This window comes from Lepisma saccharinum, chromosome 29 (genome assembly GCF_977018435.1).
Source record: "Lepisma saccharinum chromosome 29, izLepSacc3.1, whole genome shotgun sequence".
Taxonomy (NCBI): Eukaryota; Metazoa; Arthropoda; class Insecta; order Zygentoma; family Lepismatidae; genus Lepisma; species Lepisma saccharinum.
The window spans coordinates 729,914-749,797 of record NC_139257.1 but is presented as its reverse complement, the minus strand read 5'-3'; the positions used below and the strand labels follow the sequence as shown (position 1 = coordinate 749,797).

The 19,884-nt window shown below is 38.2% G+C and overlaps 1 protein-coding gene across 1 annotated transcript in view; it reads right to left on the bottom strand.

Moving 5' to 3' along the window:
• Positions 1 to 13,003: 13,003 nt before the first annotated feature.
• LOC145981153 (uncharacterized) overlaps positions 13,004 to 19,884 on the bottom strand; it is a 479,000-nt gene continuing 472,119 nt past the window's right edge. The window contains exons 6-7 of the mRNA XM_083114280.1: positions 13,874 to 13,941; positions 13,004 to 13,010 (exon numbers count right to left, since the gene is read on the bottom strand). Coding sequence (XP_082970406.1) covers positions 13,004 to 13,010; positions 13,874 to 13,941 — 75 coding nt within the window. The remainder of the gene's footprint in view (positions 13,011 to 13,873; positions 13,942 to 19,884) is intronic.

Here is a 19,884-nt window from a genome sequence, read left to right as displayed (position 1 = left end):
CGTTTTTAAGTGGGTAGCAACGGAGGAATGGCACTGTTATGCCAGTGGTATGCTTGATGTCGGTTTTATGATTGGGTCAGCGTAATGTGTGGATATATTCAATGTATATGCAAGCTCAACTTTTCCACCTCTCTACTTCTGACCAACGACCCGACCATTCATTGACAATGATGCATTCCACAGACTATAGGTTCATTCCATTAGCTGCATACCGCTGCGTATGTAATTCGGGCCTCAAATCCGCTGGGGATTTTCCGTGGAGGATAGCGGCTTTGACTTCTCGTTTGGAGGCGATAAACAAAGGCTATTGAAAGTAGTATAAAACGTCCCGCATGGTAAAACTCACTCTAAGTTTTTAGTAAGAATTCGTCAACAATAGTAGTTGCGGGGTCATGGAAGTTCGAGGCGGCGTATAACTTAAGGCGCGAGATGCTGCTTTAAGTTGCACCTTGAACCCAGGATTTTTCATGCATCTTCATCACGATCGAGTCTAGGTAAGTGTGGAGAGAACTTCAATCTGGCATTCCTCTTCTTTCTTCTCCTTGACAGAAAAGTTAAGTTACACAATGGAAACCTCTCGCATTGTATAATTTGATACATCCCTTTGACTCGAACGATCCCCATGTAAATCGCCAAGTCACACTTCAATATACACTGGCTGACAAAAAAAGTGAAGCACCCAGAAGGAGTGGTCGAAGATTACCCCATTTCGGTATACATGCATACCATTGATGTGTGAGTAAATGATTAGATGTACAAGGATCTGTAATGTGTAGAACGCCCACCAGAGGGCATTTGTTACGTCACCTCCTGTTGCTGATAAGGTGGGACCAGTCACCTGCTGTGAGTCAGACAGTGCAAACGAAGTTCAGAGAGGAAAACGAAGCACCGTCGATGCCTCGCAGACGCGTTAGACAGCCGATCCAGGAATTGACAGCATTTTACAAGAGGCCGCATTGTGGGACTGCATGAGGCGGGTTGGTCGTATCGGGCAATTGTCAGGCATGTGGGCCATTCAGATGTCACAGTGGCCCCATGTTGGAATCAATGGGCACATGAGGGCACCCATGCACGTCGTGCAGGATCAGGTCGACCAAAAAACACCACCCCGAGGGAGGACCGTCGTATGGCGCTCCAAGTAGTGCGGGATCCCACAACTTAGGCACCCGTCATCCGAGAACATGTACTGGACACTCTACAACATCCTGTGAGTTCCCGCACAGTGTCTCGACGACTCGCATCCGCCGGATTCGGGTCCTACCGCCCCATGCGCCGGTTGCCGTTGACACCACAACACCGACGCCTGCGGTTGGTGTGGTGCCGTGCTCGGGAGGCATGGACAGAGGACGAATGGCGTCGTTTCATGTTCAGTGATGAGTCTCGCTTCTCCATGACCTCCGATGACCATCGTGTGCGGGTGTGGTGGCGTCGAGGGCAGAGGGCACATCCTGCCTACATTGTGGAGAGACACACAGGTGTGACCCCTGGCATCATGGTGTGGGGAGCCATTGGATATGCGTTCAGGTCATCTCTAATAGTGCTTCGGCAGACTTTGACGGCACAGCGATACGTCACAGACATTCTGCGTCCACACGTCCTACCCTTATGGCACAGCACCCAGGGACAGTGTTCCAACAAGATAATACACGCCCACACACAGCCCATGTGTCTATGGACTGCCTAGAGCATGTTGAGATCCTCCCGTGGCCAGCACGATCCCCGGACCTCTCCATCATTGAATATGTGTGGGATGACATTGGACGGGGACTCCGTCCTGGTGCCAACCTGCGGGATCTGGAGGGACAGCTGCAATACCTGTGGACGAACGTGCCTCAGGAGAGAATCCAAAGGCTGTTTGACATTATTCCGAACCGCATAAGGGCATGCATTGCGGCCAGAGGGGGTGCGACACCCTACTGACCTGGCACCACCATTCCACCTGTAACTGCCAACGGCCTTGACTCTTGCATCCTATATTGTAATCAGTTCAATAAACGTACATGGACTTTCAGCATATGTAGTTTCATTCACGTCCAACCACTCCTTCTGGGTGCTTAACTTTTTTTGTCAGCCAGTGTATATACACAGGGTGTTGTAAAATACCTGATACAACACTTGGCAGGTGATTCGACAAGTAAAAACAAGGAACAAATGGCGTGTGAAAAATTGTCCAAATCGGCATCGTTTTCGAGTGACAGGAGTGCAAAACTCGCCTCACACTGTGTTTAAAGCACAATAACTCACGATGGAAGAAAAATATCAATGTCGGATTAAAATACTACAAAGAAAGTCGTACCTGACGAATTCAATGGTATAGCAATTAAGTCTCAGTGTAAATTGCGCAATGGGACTCTCAAAGAAAGTGGGTAATACCCTAATGGAAAATACAGGAAACTTACTACTATTTTCTAAATAATGTTGAGATCGGAATGTAGCCAGTAAAAAATGATGATGTATGTCCACATGTCTCACTATTGTTGAGACACCGTCCCACACTCCGGAAATAGGAAATTCACCCGAAAATGACGCTATGCCGTCAGATTATGCAGAGATTGATTTAAGCTAAATGATGCAGAAAGCCACACTAAAGGCGCTGGGAGTGTAGGTCACTTGTTGGGTATTAGCGTTGGTGAATACTACGTAGAGAGTGTAATCGACCGTTGTTCTTCCTGTCTGTTCTGCGTGTCGCAGCGATGAGTTTAGTCTGGGTGTGTGTGTGTGTGGTTGAATTTCGCCAAGGAGTGTTGTACGTGGAGTACGTATTCCAGTTTCTTGGTTTTCAACAACTGCGTGGATACCTGTGTGACATTACGTGGGTGCTAATCACGGTAGTTGTGATCCGTCACTCGAAGGAAAAGTGCCCATGTTGTTGGTCAGTTCTCGAAGAGGACAATGGCGGAGTGCACTACCAACGAGCTTGCTGATATGCATATCGTTTATGGAGAGGCAAACCGAAACAACCGTGAAGCACGGCCTTCGTAACACGAAAGTTTTCCTAATAGTCGGTTACCAGCTAATTTCACTCTTTCAAAGACTTGATGCTCGACTGCGTGAAACTACATCTCTACTACCCCGTATGTGGGATTGTGGAAGACCACTTGTGGAAGTATATGGGAGGGGAGTGCAGGAGAACATTCCTCGCCGAACCATACAAAGCATGCAAGACTCTCTGCATTCCTCAATGGTGGCGAAAGGAGGGCAAGAACCTGTCACATGTAAATGTAAACAACCCTCAGCTAGTATTCTAACTCAAGCCAGAATATATCGGCAAGCTCAAAAATCTATATTTCTCCCATTTTTAGTTAATCAACAATTTTTTCATTTTTTTCTTTTTCTTTTGTGTCAGAATTCACATTTTTATTCTAATTTTTTCTTCTTAATTCTTAAATTATTTGATTATTTTTTTCATTATTTTTTTTACATTTCTTTAAAAAAATGTTTGTAGTAATAAGTCACTATGATAACTAGCACCTTTTTCTTGAATTAAGTGTTATACGTATGGACATTTTCATTGTTATTGTCATATGCAATTCACACTTGGGAGAGAATATATACTTCATGACCAACAGTGGAGGAAACTATAAATCTAAATGACTATGTAGTCAATGGTGCAGAAACGCCACTCCCAATCAGAATTCACTCCAGTTACTTTGAGGAGTCGCCCATTAATATCCGCCACAGCAATTAAAATAGAAAGGAACAGCTCGAAGCTGAAATAAATGGATCTGAAAATGGCTTTAAATTGTGTCATCTAAATATTCAAGGTTTACTCAAATCCATAGACGAATTTAAAGAAATAATATCAAACATAAACATCGAAAATTACACATTAGTTCGACACGATAGATTAATCAAATCCAGAGGTGGTGTGTGATTATACATATCTAAATCGCCTAAATGGAATTTTTTAGACGGTTTCGTTAATAATGATATCGGTGTAGAGTCCCTTGTGATCGAATTAACTGTCGATAGGAAAAAAATGGAATTATGGCAGTATATAAACACCCTAATGTCAGCTATACTCACATCAGCCACGTAGCAGATATCCTCAAACACCTGTACTTAAATTACGATTACTTCATTGCGTTAGGCGACTGGAATATCAACATGTTAAGAAAAAACGAAAGCAGTACTAGACTCCTTCAGAGCGTAATCAAGGAAGTTCACAGGAAACAATTAATTACCAAACCAACCAGAGTGACAGCGACCTAAAATCAATAATTGATTTAATCGTTTGTTCACAAAATGTAATTGTAAAACAAATTGGCCAGAGCGAGTTACCTGGAATTTACAGATCACCATATAATATACTCCATATTTGACCTGTACGCACCAAAACAGTTTAAAAAATTTATCAAAATCAGAAAATTTCAAAAGCATCAACTTGGACAAGTTTTGAAAAGACGCGGAAAATGTGGAATGGTGTAAAATCGAAAGAAACGACGACGTAGATGCAGCGGTGGAGGCCTTGAATGATAACGTTATCAGGTTAATAGATAAGCATGTCCCCCAGCGAAAAATTCTTGTAACCAAACCTCCCGCTCCCTGGATTTCAAATCGAGTAAGGGAATTCTGAAAGTTGCGCAACTACTGTAATCTGAGGTACGTAATTACAGGAGATCCAGACCCTTTCCTATCATATAAATACTTTAGAAATAAAGCCAAAAAAGCAGTCAGGAACGCAAAATTTAAACACTACAACGAAACGATAAATATGAATATAAGAAATGTTAAGAACTTATGGTCTAACCTCAGAAGCCAGGGACTTTTACCAAATAAAAAGAGTAATGTGGTCTCCTCAGATACATTTCAACCTGATGCAATAAACGAGTTTTTTGTTAACCCAAATGATCCCTCAGATAGCAATGCAGCGGTGATTGATGAAACTAACGCTTAAACCCAACAATGACCCGTTCATTTTTATCCCAGTAAGTAGAGAACAAGTACGTAAAATTTTTAACAAAATGAAATCAAAAGGGTGCTGTTATAATTGCATAAACCTAACTGTTGTACAATATTGCATCCCCCTTTTGCTAGAAGCTCTTAGGCTTAATCTTTCCCTTTCCAAAGGTTGGTGCCCTCAAGAGTGGAAAAAGTGCGGAATAACACATATACCTAAAATATCCTACCCCACAGAAATAAAGATCTACGACCTATTAGCATTCTATCCACAATGTCCAAAACAGTTGAAAAAGTAATTTATGAATAAATACTTCCACACATTCAAGGTTTCCTACCACACTTTCAATCTGGTTTCAGAAAAATGCGTAGTACTTGCACTGCGCTGGTAGATATCGTAGACAATATAAGTAAAGGAATAGATGAAAATGAAGTTACACTTTTAGTCTTGTTGGACTATTCAAGAGCGTTCGTCTCGATCAATCATGAATTCCTATTGGACAAATTATATCACTATAGCGTTACAGGCAACGCGATAAATTGGTTTCGATCATATTTCGGCAACAGAAAACAACGTGTGAAATATTGGGGACCGGAAGTCGCATACTCTAAATAGTTATTTGTTCAACAAGGCGTCCCTCAAGGAAGTATATTGTGTCCACTACTATACATGATTTACGTAGCTGATTTCGACCGCGCTGTCCAATATTGCAACTACCATCAGTATGCTGACCATTCGCAAATCTATATTAAGTGTAATACAGAAAACTACGATAATGCGATGACCAAACTTCAATTTGATATTGATGCTGTAATAATTGCTTACGGAGAAACTCCCTTCAATAAAATCCATTGAAATATAGCTTCATGATCATTGGAACTCATGGTATCCTTAAAAAACTTCACAAAAACACGCCTTCTCCTCCAACTCTCGGCAGTATACCGCTAAGCGATTTGGATACAAGCAAAAACGTGGGGATTGTGTTTGATAGACATTTAAATTTGGAGACACATGTCGAATTCATTGTGAAAAACTGTATGGGGAAACTTAAATCTTTGTATAATTTAAAACATACTCTGGACGCTAATGTTAAAGATCGTCTTATGCAAGCACTCGCCGTATCCACATTAGACTATTGCGCTCCAGTGTATAGTAATATATCCCAGGGGCTAAACAATAGACATCAAACAATTCAGAATTGTTGTATACGTTTCATATTTAACCTAAACAGAAAGGAACATGTATTCCCCTATTTTAAGAAACTTTCTTGGCTAAACATTGACAATAGAAGAAAATACTTATAACTCACCTTGATGCACAAAATACTTAATAGTGGCTCCCCAAAATACTTATCCGATAATGTCTACTCTCGTAGAACATCAGCCGAACGTAATATCCGCAAGAAGCACAATCTAAAAATCTCCAAACATAAAACCACCCCATATAACAAGTCCTTCATTGTTACAGGGATAAAGGAATAAAATAAACTGCCTGCACCATTGACTAACATTATCTGCGATCAAAGTTTTAAGAAAAATCTGAAGCACTTACTATTGTCCCAATAACTACATTAACCTTCATATGTTAACAATTGCACCTGCACTTACACATCATATAATGCATACCTAACCTAACTTCCCCGCACACACATTGAACTACAAAAGATGCATTACTTATCTTTACTCCACAGTACATATACTAATCTATTCAATGTATTATTTTATCATTGTATAATATTCATATTATCTTTATTGTATTATCATGATCATTATGTGTTTTTTCCACTTTTGTTTTTATTCATTGATTGTATATTTGACAAGGGTTGGTTGTAAGAACGGCCAATGAGGCCGAAACACGCCTGCTTAAATAAAGACCATTCTATTCTATTCTATTCTACCTTCCACAAAAGCACCACTTCGCAACGTTTCGCTTCATTTTCATGCACACGTTTGACTTATATTCTGTCAGCAATGTGCACAGCATACAAACACTATGTGTTGCGTATTGCTTTCAAATGAATGTAATTAGCGAGAAGCAACAACAAAAGTTTCGAGCTGATTAGGAAAAAAATGTAATCTTATTGAGAAATTACCTGAATAGCTTTGTTTCCTCAAACGTGATTTGTGGCCATGTCGGTCGAAAGTCAGCTTTGTAAGCTGAAGTCCAAGGTTCGATTCCCCTAGCGATAGCTTTTTTTTACCAATGTGTAACGCATTAATTATTTCATTGTCTATGTATTTCAGTGTTTTAAAGTGTGATGCAAACCACTATGTGCCTTGACCGATTTATAGCGTTATGGTTTGTTATTGTTCGTGTGGCGAGATGAAAATAAAAATATTACACCCACAGCTCTTCTGACAATCGAGATAATTTTGAGTGTAAAGCGTGTTTTATTTTCTTCATCGTGTTGCGGCTAAAGCTCGATACTTACAATAATCAATAATAAGAACGCGTTGTTAAATAGAACTGAAGATGAAACGTTCAGTATTCTTTGGAAAAAGAGTCACTGAAATTAACTGCAAGAATTGTGAGTTATATAGAAATATTGTTTCGTCATACATATGCTTGTTCGTATAACTTTGGCGTTGAAGTCCACTTTATGCACAGCAAGGATAATCGAAACTAGTCCTAAAGTTTAAAATGGGATCCGAACCACATTTTCCTCTATCAGCAATAGAACGTTGGACATTATCTATGTTCCCTTCTCCTCGTGAAACGTACGGCGCGAAAGCCTTGTAAAGGCCTTGGCTTACCTCCGGACTGCCAGTATCACTCCCAAAATCCTACAGAGAAGTGTGAAGTTTTTCAACTGGTAATGGGGTGACTCGGGGTCAGTATGCGGAACCCCAGACACATCTACTATATGTAGGTAAATATATAGACACAAGTGGGTGTCTGGGTGCACGTTTGCTTCTAGTATATCACATTTTTTTTGTACGGAAGTTGTCACATCATGATATGCTTTCACCTCTGGTTGCAGGGGTTTTTGTTACAAGCATACATTATAACTAATGTATTTCAACTCAAACGGGATTTTCGGTTATAACTGTCAAAAAAATACGAGGAGAGAATAAAATATGTTAATTTCATGAACTAAGATTGTAAATGCAAACTTTCTATATAATGACTTCAGTATCCGAAATTTACCGTGTTAAAAACTATTCAAGTAATGTGACACCGTGGGATCCCATTTAAATTAGCACATTTTTCGTTTAAAACAACTAGCGGGAAGCTGTTGTTGTGTGGTACAGTGATATGCATATTGTGTCAACTGCATTACTTCAACTCTATTTGAAATAGTGAAAGCGAAGAGCCATTTCCTATCTGCTGCAAACGTGTGGCTACGCAATCTGACAAACGTAATTAACACCCACATATGGAGACTTCTATTCAGGTTATGGCATTTCATATCTGCATAACAAAAATGATTCTACCAGGGTTCGTACTTACGAACGGAGATTACCTGTTTCTTTCACAAAAGTGAAGCACCCCGAAGCATGCGCTCTATATAGAGACCACGTTGGTCGTAGATTGGTGCCTCCTTTGCGAGGCTGGCTGATGAACATGCGTCACGTGGTTTGTGTTATCGAGCAAAACTACTTCAAATGTTCCGAGAATAGTTTGGTTTTGACAGTGAAAAACAACATTTTTGTGTTATATTTGACAGGGCTTTCTTCTGCTTTCGTCTCGAACTATTTAATTCTTTGAAAATACATTAATACACATTGGTTTTCCCATGCATATTTCTTTTCCCACTCCTTCTCATACATGTCACGGTTCTACAGGCGCGTAGCTCTTATATTCGGCGCGGGAACTGTCTTAATTTCAGCGACCCTCTCTTACGTGTTTTCCTGCAAAGGAACTAATTTTTAAATAGACAATTAGTAGAGGTCTGCAAATATGATCCATTGCCCACCCTCCGTAATGGGAAGAAATACCCGCCCACACCCGTTCTGGCAAGCTGTAGCTGTTGTCGTGAACCAACCCAACTCGCCCATCAGAAAGGGAAGTTTTCAGGCGTCCCTCAGTACCCAACGTGGTTCCACAGCGGGCGAGCAGCAGATGACCGTAGGTGTCTACTGCACTGCAAGCATGGGCGTCGGAAGCAGGGGCGAGCAGGGAATACAGAAACACTTATTATACCCATTGCGAATCTGTTACAGGCAAATATTGTTAAAACTGATAATACAATGTTCGAATTATGAATATCACTGCATGAAAAGACTGCTCAGGAGAAATTTCGAAAACCTTAAATGTGAACGAGTGTCTAGTGACTTTCATTTTGAGTTTTTTTTTTTTAAATTTCAAACAACATGGAACATAGTGCAGTACTGGAAACCATGTTTTAATAGTTAACAACAAATCTAGGTCAGATATAATTGGATACGTAAATACCCTACAGCCTAATATTGGGCCAAGGCTTACCTACCGACTGTTGGTCTCTCTCTCCCACGCGGGCCACCAAGAGGGCGTTGAAATATGCAGCCAGACTATGGGACGGGTGGTCAGTCCGACCGACCCCCCAGCCATTGTAGGTCTTCTCGACCGGATTACGCTCACTCACTCGGAGCTCCCCAATTTTCTCACAATAGTGGGTTGCCACCGGCCTATACAGAGGCCGAAAATTCCAAGAGACTGAACCCGGGATCGAACCTATGCCGTGCCCATTTTAAAGCGCTTATCCATATCAGAAAATGAAGTTCCTAAAAGTTGGATCATAATATGGCACGACTCCTTTTCTCATTTAAGACAAGTTGTTATGGTAGGATTCAAATTTAACAGGACAAGTCTCTACTGCGGCTATATGGTGGTCCTAGACCAAGTGAAATTTTAACTCTAACTTCAGAGTATCTTTATCTTGTGATTTTAAACAAGACAACCAGGCTACTTCATATTCATCGAATTACTGACAACTTTGAAACATACGAAACAAAATATTCTTAGTTTACATTTTGTAATAAATACTTCAAAGGCGTCATAATTTATACTAAGAAAAACAGAATTATTTCTTCTTTGATAAATACACAATTTACTTTGATTTTTCCATTTATCCACTTTTGGCAATTCTCGACGATGAGGATGAGTTATGATATGGTAACTGATGAAGTGACAGTCACAAGGAACACCTATGTCTGGCACGGGATTCGAATCTGGAATCCCTAGCATCGTAGCACTCTGTGCTCACCACTCCGCCAGACACTTCTCCAAAAGCTTCACCATCTTAACCACTCAGCCCGTGTTTTAAAACTTATCTCCTCCTACCTGAAAGACCGAAAACAGTATGTTAGATATGATAATAGCATGTCTACTGTATTTCAGACCTCCTCGGGTGTCCGGCAAGGATCAAACCTTGGACCACTGCTATTTCTTGTGATTGTTAACGATCTCCCAGAATGCCTGCTACATTCCAAGAAACTCTTGTACGCGGATGACCTGAAAATATTTAAGTCTATAACGAACGATAATGATACCTGGGAATTGCAAAACGACATGTAAAATCTTGTAGAATGGTGCGCTAAAAACAAACTAAAACTCAATTTTAACAAATGCAAAATTATGATTTTCACTCGAAAGAAACAACCCTACACGCACACTTATACAATCAGTGGCCACACGTTAGAGAGAGTGTCAAGTTATAAAGATCTTGGTGTTCAGTTTGAAGAAAATAACAGTTTCCGAAAACACATCGACCGCATTGTAGCAGAAGGGTACCGAAACCTAGGGTTTATAATGAGAATGGGAAACGACATAAGAACTTAGAAACATTCCAAACGCTATACAATACCTACGTAAGGTCTATATTGGAATACGCGTCTATCGTCTGGTCCCCACAGAACCTAAATGAAACCAGCAGAATAGAGAATGTACAATAGTTCCATGTACAATCCCTAGGCGATAGAAGAAACATACGTACATCAGTTACTATTCTTACATAAACTTTTAAACAACTCATTAGACTCCTCTCAGCTACTCTCAGAAATCCCTTTTTAAGTACCATATAATAAGGTAAGACCACGGAAAGAGCTGTTTCAAGTACCGAGAGCTCAAACAAAGTCAGCCAATGCGGCACCCACTCGGAGAATGTGTAGGTTATATAACGAAATTGCAAAGACATATGATAAGATAGACATCTTCCAAAGTTTTCGAAAATTCAAAAGGGAAACAGAAACTTATTTCCAAATCCAGACTTAACTTTGTTTATTAGTTCAGTCTCTTTATGTACAGGCGTAGAGTCCATCCTATTTTTCTTTTGTATTATTTACTAATTACTGTCATTACATCTATATATAATCGTTTTTAAATGTAAGGTGAAGTATTCCTTGGTTATTTTCTTAATTATCATGTGTAAGTTCTAACCCAAACTGTCAGGTTAATACTTTATACTTCTCTTTCATATCTAATCTTATATTAATTTTTATATTACTGTAACACATATTATCATATTATTGTACTTTTTGAATTCTTCTGATAGCATTTTTTGTGTACCAAACAGTGTTATAATACAAGACACTGTAGATGGGCATTTGCCTGTAGTGTCATGTCTTTAAATAAAATAAAAATAAAATAAAAAAATCGTAATATAACATCAATATAATAAATGTTCTCGATTTCTTGGATTTACAACAAGACAATTGTTTAAGCCATTGCTGAAAGAATAGTTTTAAAGAAATATAATCGAATTGATAAAAATGGTAAATCAGTTACATTTTATTTTATTCAATTTACCAATATGTTCTAACTAATTATAGAAATGCTACGAGACATTAAAAATAGTTTTGAAAATAAAGTAGCCTCAAGTGAGGATCGAACTTAAGACCCTCAATACCACAAGCACCTGCCTTAACCACTTTTTTTTTATTTGAAACTATTACATATTATTGTGCATGTTATACATTTTAGGTCATTATAAAGTTAACATTACATTTAGGAAATTTGCATATAACATATTTCTTTTACAACGAGGGATCATTTGGTATTCCTGGTGCAGGTGATTGGTAAATTGGGTGTGAAAATCTTGTTGCCTATAAATGGATACAAAAAGGAGGGGTCTCAGTGAGATACAGAAAGCTATGTAATAATAATTCAGAGAAGCAAGGTGTTGGGACAAGGAAATATAGCGTAACCAGCGGAGCGTCAAGTTCCCAGTGGTCCAGAGTATCTCCAAAAACGGGAATAAAGATTGGATATGGATATTAACGCCCTCCGTGCGTTCCACTGGCTCTTTGGGTGTGTGCCAGAGGCGGCTGGAGCAGAAGCAGCGTGATGACGGAAGATTGCAACACGTACCACACCAATCATTACATTTTTAATAATTTTTTTTCCTGCTGGTTTTGGTCCACTCCACTGCTCCCTTCCTTTTGATGAACGCAATCAGATATCCTCTTTATTCACTGAGACACAACTTACTCGATACGGCGAACCTAGGTCACCGAAGGTGAAATTAAGAGCTCTTTCGTTTCGATTTTTTATTCTTTGTTCATATCACTATGCCCTAATCAACAACATCTATTTCAGATAACATTAGCAACAATTACAGGTTTTTTAGTTCTGTGCTTGTGCTTATGTGTGCGTATGTGTTTCTGTACACACACACACACACATCATCATCATCATTTTCAATTTAAGGAGAACAGTACTGTGTTGCGATAGTGTAAATGTTCCATTAAGGACGAAGTATGTGGCAACAAGGCAATGTCAGTTCTCATTGAAACTTGTAGCAGCGAACACCCTCAACGGTGCATGATACGTTGAAAATTCAAGCACATTATATTGAAAACCTCATATTTCCAACAACTTTCCCCTCTTTCCATTTGTCGCCACTTGCACTAATAACGCCGTTGTCCTATGGTGTCTAGACTTTTTAAACAGCCTGTAGTATACAGATTGTCACAAATTGAACTATTATTATTTCATGGGCTTAGTCTGACACTATTTTTGATGCTACTGTTGAGTTCCGGCACATCCAAAACATAATGTTTGATCGAAAACATGATCAAAAAGCTGAAAGGGTTTATTTTTAGAATTTTCGTGGCAATAGTGGCCGCCATATCTAATATTATTTGATAAAGTGTTTTGTTTTTATTTCTTATTATAATAATGCAGTTATAAACTGCAAATTATGTGAAAATACGATGTAATGAATGATAAATAACTGTTTTAAACTAACAGGTTTCAGGTTTGGAATCTTCTTCAGGACCGCCATTTTGAAGACGCCATTACAGCGAAACGAGGGCTTAAAAGCTTGGGGTCTGGGGCGTTTTAGATTTGGGAATTATTGTAGTATCCCCCCTAAATGGCACGTTCTCCGCCGGAAGTGTTTTTTTTCTCTGCGTTCCGACCGCACTAAAACATTTTTACTTAAAATTTATTCATGTTTTTAAGAACATTTCTTCTGGGGTAACTCAAAATATTTTATTGTAATTTTTTTACAATGCATATTTTATAAAATTAAAATATACCACAACCTCCTGGAGATGCAAAATGGTTAGTTAGCTTAAGTGATAAGATAGAGTTAGTCTCTTTGGAGCTTTTTGAAAACATTTCGTTAAGTGAATGACAGAAAGAAAATTAAAGATTTTGAAAATTATCTCTGTAATTGAGTTCACGTTTAGAGATATTAGAAATATTTTGTCATAATTAAGATTTAGTAGCCTAATTCTACATAGGTTTTGAATTTTATATGTGCATGGTTACAAAGTAATACGAACTCAAACTTTTCATCATGCTTCAATGATAAGAAGATAATGGTGTCAGTCCTACTTACCAATAGGTGGATAATAATAAGGAATGCAACCACATGTTTTCAGAATATGTTTTCTTCTGCAGTTTGAAATACATGATTCGAAACTGTACTCTTTGGTTAATCTTGGGTAATCTTCATCTGGAAACAAACATTTCCGTTGAGCTGGTGAAGTTAATTTTATTTCATCATCCGCGTTAATAATATGTGTTTCAAATCGAACCGCGACAAACATTCCCTTGTTCATAGGACACATGACACTCATCTTCTCTGGGATCGCCAAATTGTATGTAGAGTGAAGCTGAAAGATTAAGAAATGCTTTAAACACTGATACATCAAAAGTCTGAACTACTTTTTAAACACATTGTGTTATATATTACACAATACACACAAACACACAGACACACACACACATTCATAAGTAGTTAAGTAGGGAGATATTTTTAATCATCATTTTGTTGGAAGCACTTATCTGAAAAATGAAAAAGACTAGTTTTTTCTAGGCTGGACCTTTGGCATGCGAATGGGCGATTTTTTTCAAATTTTCTTCTCCATTCTGAAAACCTCTTGGATATTTCAAAATATGAAAAATTCTCAATAGTTTCGCGATTACGTAATACTATTAAACTATTGATAATATCTAGACAACAGTGAAAGAAAGCTACACAAAAAAGCACGTCAAAGTTCTAGAAGGAATTCTAAGTGTATGCATTTTTTTCATTTTTTGAAATATCCAAGAGGTTAATAGAATGATTTTTTTAAAAAAAATCGCTCATTCGAATGCCAAAGGGCCAGCCGAGCCTTATATATCAGCTCCCTTTCCAGTCGTTGTAGGTGTATTAATAGTCGATGTTGTGCTCCTGCATCGAGCACTAAAAAGAAAAAATAGAGAATTATTTATCTTTCTCTGTCTAGTTATTGTGAAGTCCAACCTTGCTGAAGAATGTGTTGAATGCATCTACAACCTGAGCACCAGTGTTAGTTTCTAAAGGGGATTCCCATTCATAGCTGCTAAATGATTTGATAACCGACAGGAAATATTTGTAACAGTTATTGATCTTGCTCAAGCCTTTGAGGTTGTCGCTGGACATGTCCGTAATATCTCTCGGCCAGATATCATCGATACATTTTGTTAAGGCAGGGATACGGTTGTAATACCGTGTTAGTTTGTAGAGTTCATCGACAATGGCCTGTCTAGACATTGATAGGCAAGTTGCTCGTGATCATCATCACCAAGGTAATGAGATTTTTCGAAGGTGGCACGTTGTTTATATTGTAAGAACAATTTATCTCCGTTATCCATATCGAAATAAGCTAATGCAAGTCCTCGAATATTGTGTATGCAAATATAGTCTCGTCCCGTTCTGTAATTGGAATATTTAGAGCCTTAATGCACCACGCTTGCTTAGCAAAGTGGTGGTTTGAACAGCCGCTTCTTCCACATTGGCTCAATAGCTTCACTCTTGAAGCTATATGTTACTACAGAGCAGAAATCTGTAGTATGGTCTATGAGGATGGCCCATGTAAAGTATTGCCAATTAACGAAAGAGAACTGTCGCTTGAAGTTTGAGACGCTGTCAATTTCAAGAAAATCAAGTTGAAGCATTCCACTAAATTTATAATTTATTGAATTTGCACCTTACTCTATAATCGCTTAGTTTGCTCTGGATATGCTCAATCTTGTCGGCAAGGTTTTCCTCGATATCAGAATATCAGCTTTTCAATTTAACTTCGACATGGAGATGTTCACACTGTTCGATTAACTCTCGAAGCTTGGCACGTACCATAAACAGATGATGTAGACTCCTGTGTAGCTATGTTTTTTCTAGAAAATCTAGCTGATCTACCATGTTGGTAAAAATCTGCCGGATGCTATCGATGACACTAAGCTTTGAGCATTTTACGGATAAATCATTCACTTAAGGAAAACTTGCCTGAATCGCAAAACGCACCACTGGTATGAGAAAACACTAAACTGAACATTGATAAAATGAAGCGGCTGTATATGAACGCTCAGTCATGCCCAAGAATAACGTATGTCAGTTGTAGCTCTTGGGGAAGATATTGTTGTTGTATGCACATTTTAAGAAAACATCTTTCCTTCATGCTATAGTTTGCACCTTTTCATAAGTATATAGGAGACGAGTTAGTTATATATTTTTAACTTTATTTACTTGTCACATTTGTCAATTCTGTTATATTAATATTAACCATATTCGCATTATGATATGCTTACACAGTGAGACTAGGGAAGTTTTTATTTCAAAATGGCGGGAGCTCCTAAATCGCACCACGTGACATATGCCCAAATCGCCCCTCACTTTGCTACTAGAACTCTACGAAAATTCACGTTGTAAGGAGATCGGGTCCTGCCTCCTCATCGCAGGCAAAGAGCCGCACAAAAAACAAATGAAGGGAGTCAAACAACAACTTGACTACCAAGAGAGAAAACAAAAGTTACTTATTAGAAGAGAAGAATCCAATGAGGCCTACAATTAGATCTATGAAAGTGATATGTTGTGACCAAGGTAAAAACTCAAGTTGAAAATGACACAAAATGGTCCTATGTGGAGATACATGGTTCAATGCATCGAGTGCAAGAAATAGGAACATGCTTCGTGTTTTGGCATCTAAAGCAAGGAACTGAATTTCTACATTTGTGATATTTGCAAAAAAAAAGTACAGTCCAATGTTGTGTTTACTTCTTCCAGCTTCAAAATTAATGTCGAGAATACCGTTTACTTCCTTATAAGTTTCCATTTTAAAATAACTTAGATGTACTGAAAAACGTATATATTTGGTTTGTTCCGAATGATTCTGACTGCAAATAAACATACTTTCAATGGAAATCTTGACACTGTATTTTGTAGTCCCTGAGGCTTGAAAACATGTTCTTTCTCAATCTTTTAAATAGCGAAGAAATTTTAGATACCTGAGCTGCGATTGCCTAAATCACACCATTTTGAAGGGTTTGAAATTTCAAATATTTGTGGTACTTCCAATGGGAAAAATATATACGAATAAATGTACGAGTTCCCTTTACGATCTGGTATATCAAAAACATGCATAACGTCACTTGTTTTACAGGCGCAAATATTTGAAACTGGTGAGATTAGTGCAACTTTCCCCTACAATCTGATTTCCGTTAACAGATCCTCAAATTGGTCTTTTGATTTGTGGGCAGAAAAGCGATGCTCTCGGAAGAGTAGGGATTTTATTTCCAATCCCTCGGATATCTTCGAATTCGACTTTGTTAAATATTTGAGACACCCTAAGTTTGATTGCATTCTGTTCTTGTGATATAAAATGAGAAGTTACAGTGCTCTCGTGGGTAGCCCACGTGTTTCGAAACGTGTTGGCCTCGGAAGAAGTATCCACTTTCTCGGATATGCCAGTCACCACGGCTTGCAATTGTTCATTTCACCCTGCTTGGGGAGCAAAGAGTTTCGATATGATGAAAGTGAGAAAGTTTGGTCTGCATGTTTAGATCTTCTAGAGCGTTGATCTGTTTCTGGACAGCGCTAAGCATTTCGTTAATGTTTATTTATTTTTTTCTTGTTCTGGATGGCGAAGTTAAGGCACAAGCTTTCTCTTGCACTTAGCCATCTATATTTACATTTTATAAATTGCTTGCGAAATATATAATAAAAACTTCAAACATTAATATACCGAAAAAGAAAAACACAAGAAAAAAGAAAAGAAAACCTATATAGATAAAAAGGAACACAGAAAAATACATATACATTGTAAGAAAAGTATAAAATTCACTTAAAACAAACACAAAACTGACAAATATACTCAAATTACAGAAAAAGTCAGTGGGTGTTGGTTCTACAAGTTTACACGACGATTTCCTATTATTTCGTTGTTTTCAGTACAGGCTCTAGAAGATGATATCCCAATTTTAATTTGAATTGGCCGAGAGAGGAAGAGTTTCTTATGTCGATAGGGAGGTAATTTCACTCTCTGGTAACAGTGATCGTGATAGATTTTCCATAAAAAGTTGCCTCGTTGGAGGGAATGAGCAGCAGAAAGTGGCAAAAGTGGGTACAGAGCTTAGAGGTTGAAATCGAGGAAATACGTAGGAGCGATCTACGAAGTTCACATTTTGTAGAGCTCGCTCTGCAAGAACTTTTAAGCGATGACATGTGGAATGGTGGAAACACCCTAAGTCCTTGAAAGCCAGGGTCAAGTGGTCAAAGTATTTGATTGTAAATAAAGTGCACACATGAATTCTGTATTCGTCGCCCATTACACACTCCACTTCCACTCACTGTTCATTTGTAGAGCCGTTACGCGTTACTACTTGCGGAAAGAATTGTTCTCCTTCGTCTGCTCTGCAGCTAGCTGGTACAGGGTATAGCGACTCCACGAGTGTTATTTATACCTCTTGTGGTAAAATGTTTTTAAGGCGGTACGGTGAGTGAAATGTTGCGTACAATGTTTCGCATATGGCCGTCACATGGTCCATCCACGTGAGGATTTCGTCCACAACGATTCTCACGTCTTTGATCGAAAGCAATAATGAAATTGGGAGCCCATCGACAAAGATGTCAGGGATGGAGGATTTAAAAACTCTGTCATAATTTTATTCAATATATATTTCTTGAAGGGTATATTTACACCTGTGTTAACATAAAGTGCCACACTAGCTTGAATTTAAGTTCAGCTTCGGCGGATATGGAGTTGGACGGTACACACGAAGTAATTGATCGAAAACTAGCACATTACAATGTTGCTGTCTAGTAAAGTTTTTCACTACGTCCAGGGAATTTTATGACTTGTCTTGTGTATAGAAACGTTTAAGAAAGCCATGATTTGTAGTTGTTATGCAATAGAGTGTCAAATTTTACATTCAAACGGCAGGGAAAAATTTCGGGAAAAAAATGAAAAATTCAATATCCAATAACTAAAGAAAAAGTCTCATAGCAGAATTTGTTTTGTTGGTGGAACCTGACCATCCTCCGTGGTAGAGTGGATAGTACATCGTGCTACGATACCATGGGTCATACCTCCACCCGGGAACACTCGATTACTAGGTGGTGAATCTACCAGTATGTCATCGTGGATGTTCTTGTTTCTATCATGAAGTATATCCAATAATTAAAATACTTGTAGTTACGATTATGCTGCAGTAGTATAACACTGATTGCTGTAATAAATAACAAAATAAATTAACCATTTTTGAACTGTGGATTGAAAGGGAACCGGTCTGAAAGTCTAAATATGGTGAACTCCATTGCTCAGTAAGTTGCTTTACACAAATTACATCCGCATTTCTGTACTTCCGACTTATATTTGCTAACTCTATACTGTATTTAATATGATATTATGGGTTCCCATCCTTGTGTAATAATTGCAGTTATCTAATTGGATAGTCATAAGTTTGTATTAAAACGAACGAGACTCTTTTTACTTGCACTATTTAAATCAGAGTTATAAAATTAACCTAGTGCGCCTTTCAACGTAAGAGACAACAGCATCCCACACTGTAGCATTACATGCCTATTATTGAAAACTGAAAGCATGATGTTGGTATACTTACGCTAAAGAGATATTCGTTGAACATTTAGCTGTCGAGTAGCGACAGCGCGTGGAGTATATCCCATGTTCAAAATACATATTTACCCCGTTGAATTAAGAACTGTGTAAAATCGATTTCGTTATGTGCATTGGCAATGATAATGGGCTTTTAAAACTCCTTCCAAGAAGTTCAAAACAGAACCAAATTCTATTTGTTGCACTAACAAGTAAAAGGAAAAGTTGTTTCACAAAACTGGAACGAATATTTTTAGAAAGTTGGAAAATTAGGAATTGTACTTAAAATCTTTATACTTCAAGAGTGTGAGCTTTATCACGATGGGGATCACACTTTTTTTATTGATAGAGTCTCATAGATAGACAAAAAACGGCAAATTTGAACTGAAGAGGATAAAGAGGAAAGGCACACTAAAATGGTATCAAAGCTTAAATATATATATTGAATTCATTTTGATGTAACTTATTTTTTGTAGGCCTACTTCTTCAATTTGAATTATAGTCCAAGCTCAGTTATTCAAAATATTCCATCAGGTAGTTTTATTTACATGATTGCGAGTTCTATTGTTGTGAGCATTTCAACATTTTGTAGTGTTTGTATTTACCGTCAATCAAATATCATGAAAGAAAGCTCTTTTCTTTTATCTTCTTATCGGTCCTATACAAACTTTTAGTTAGAAATCCCACAATTTTTACATTTTTTAT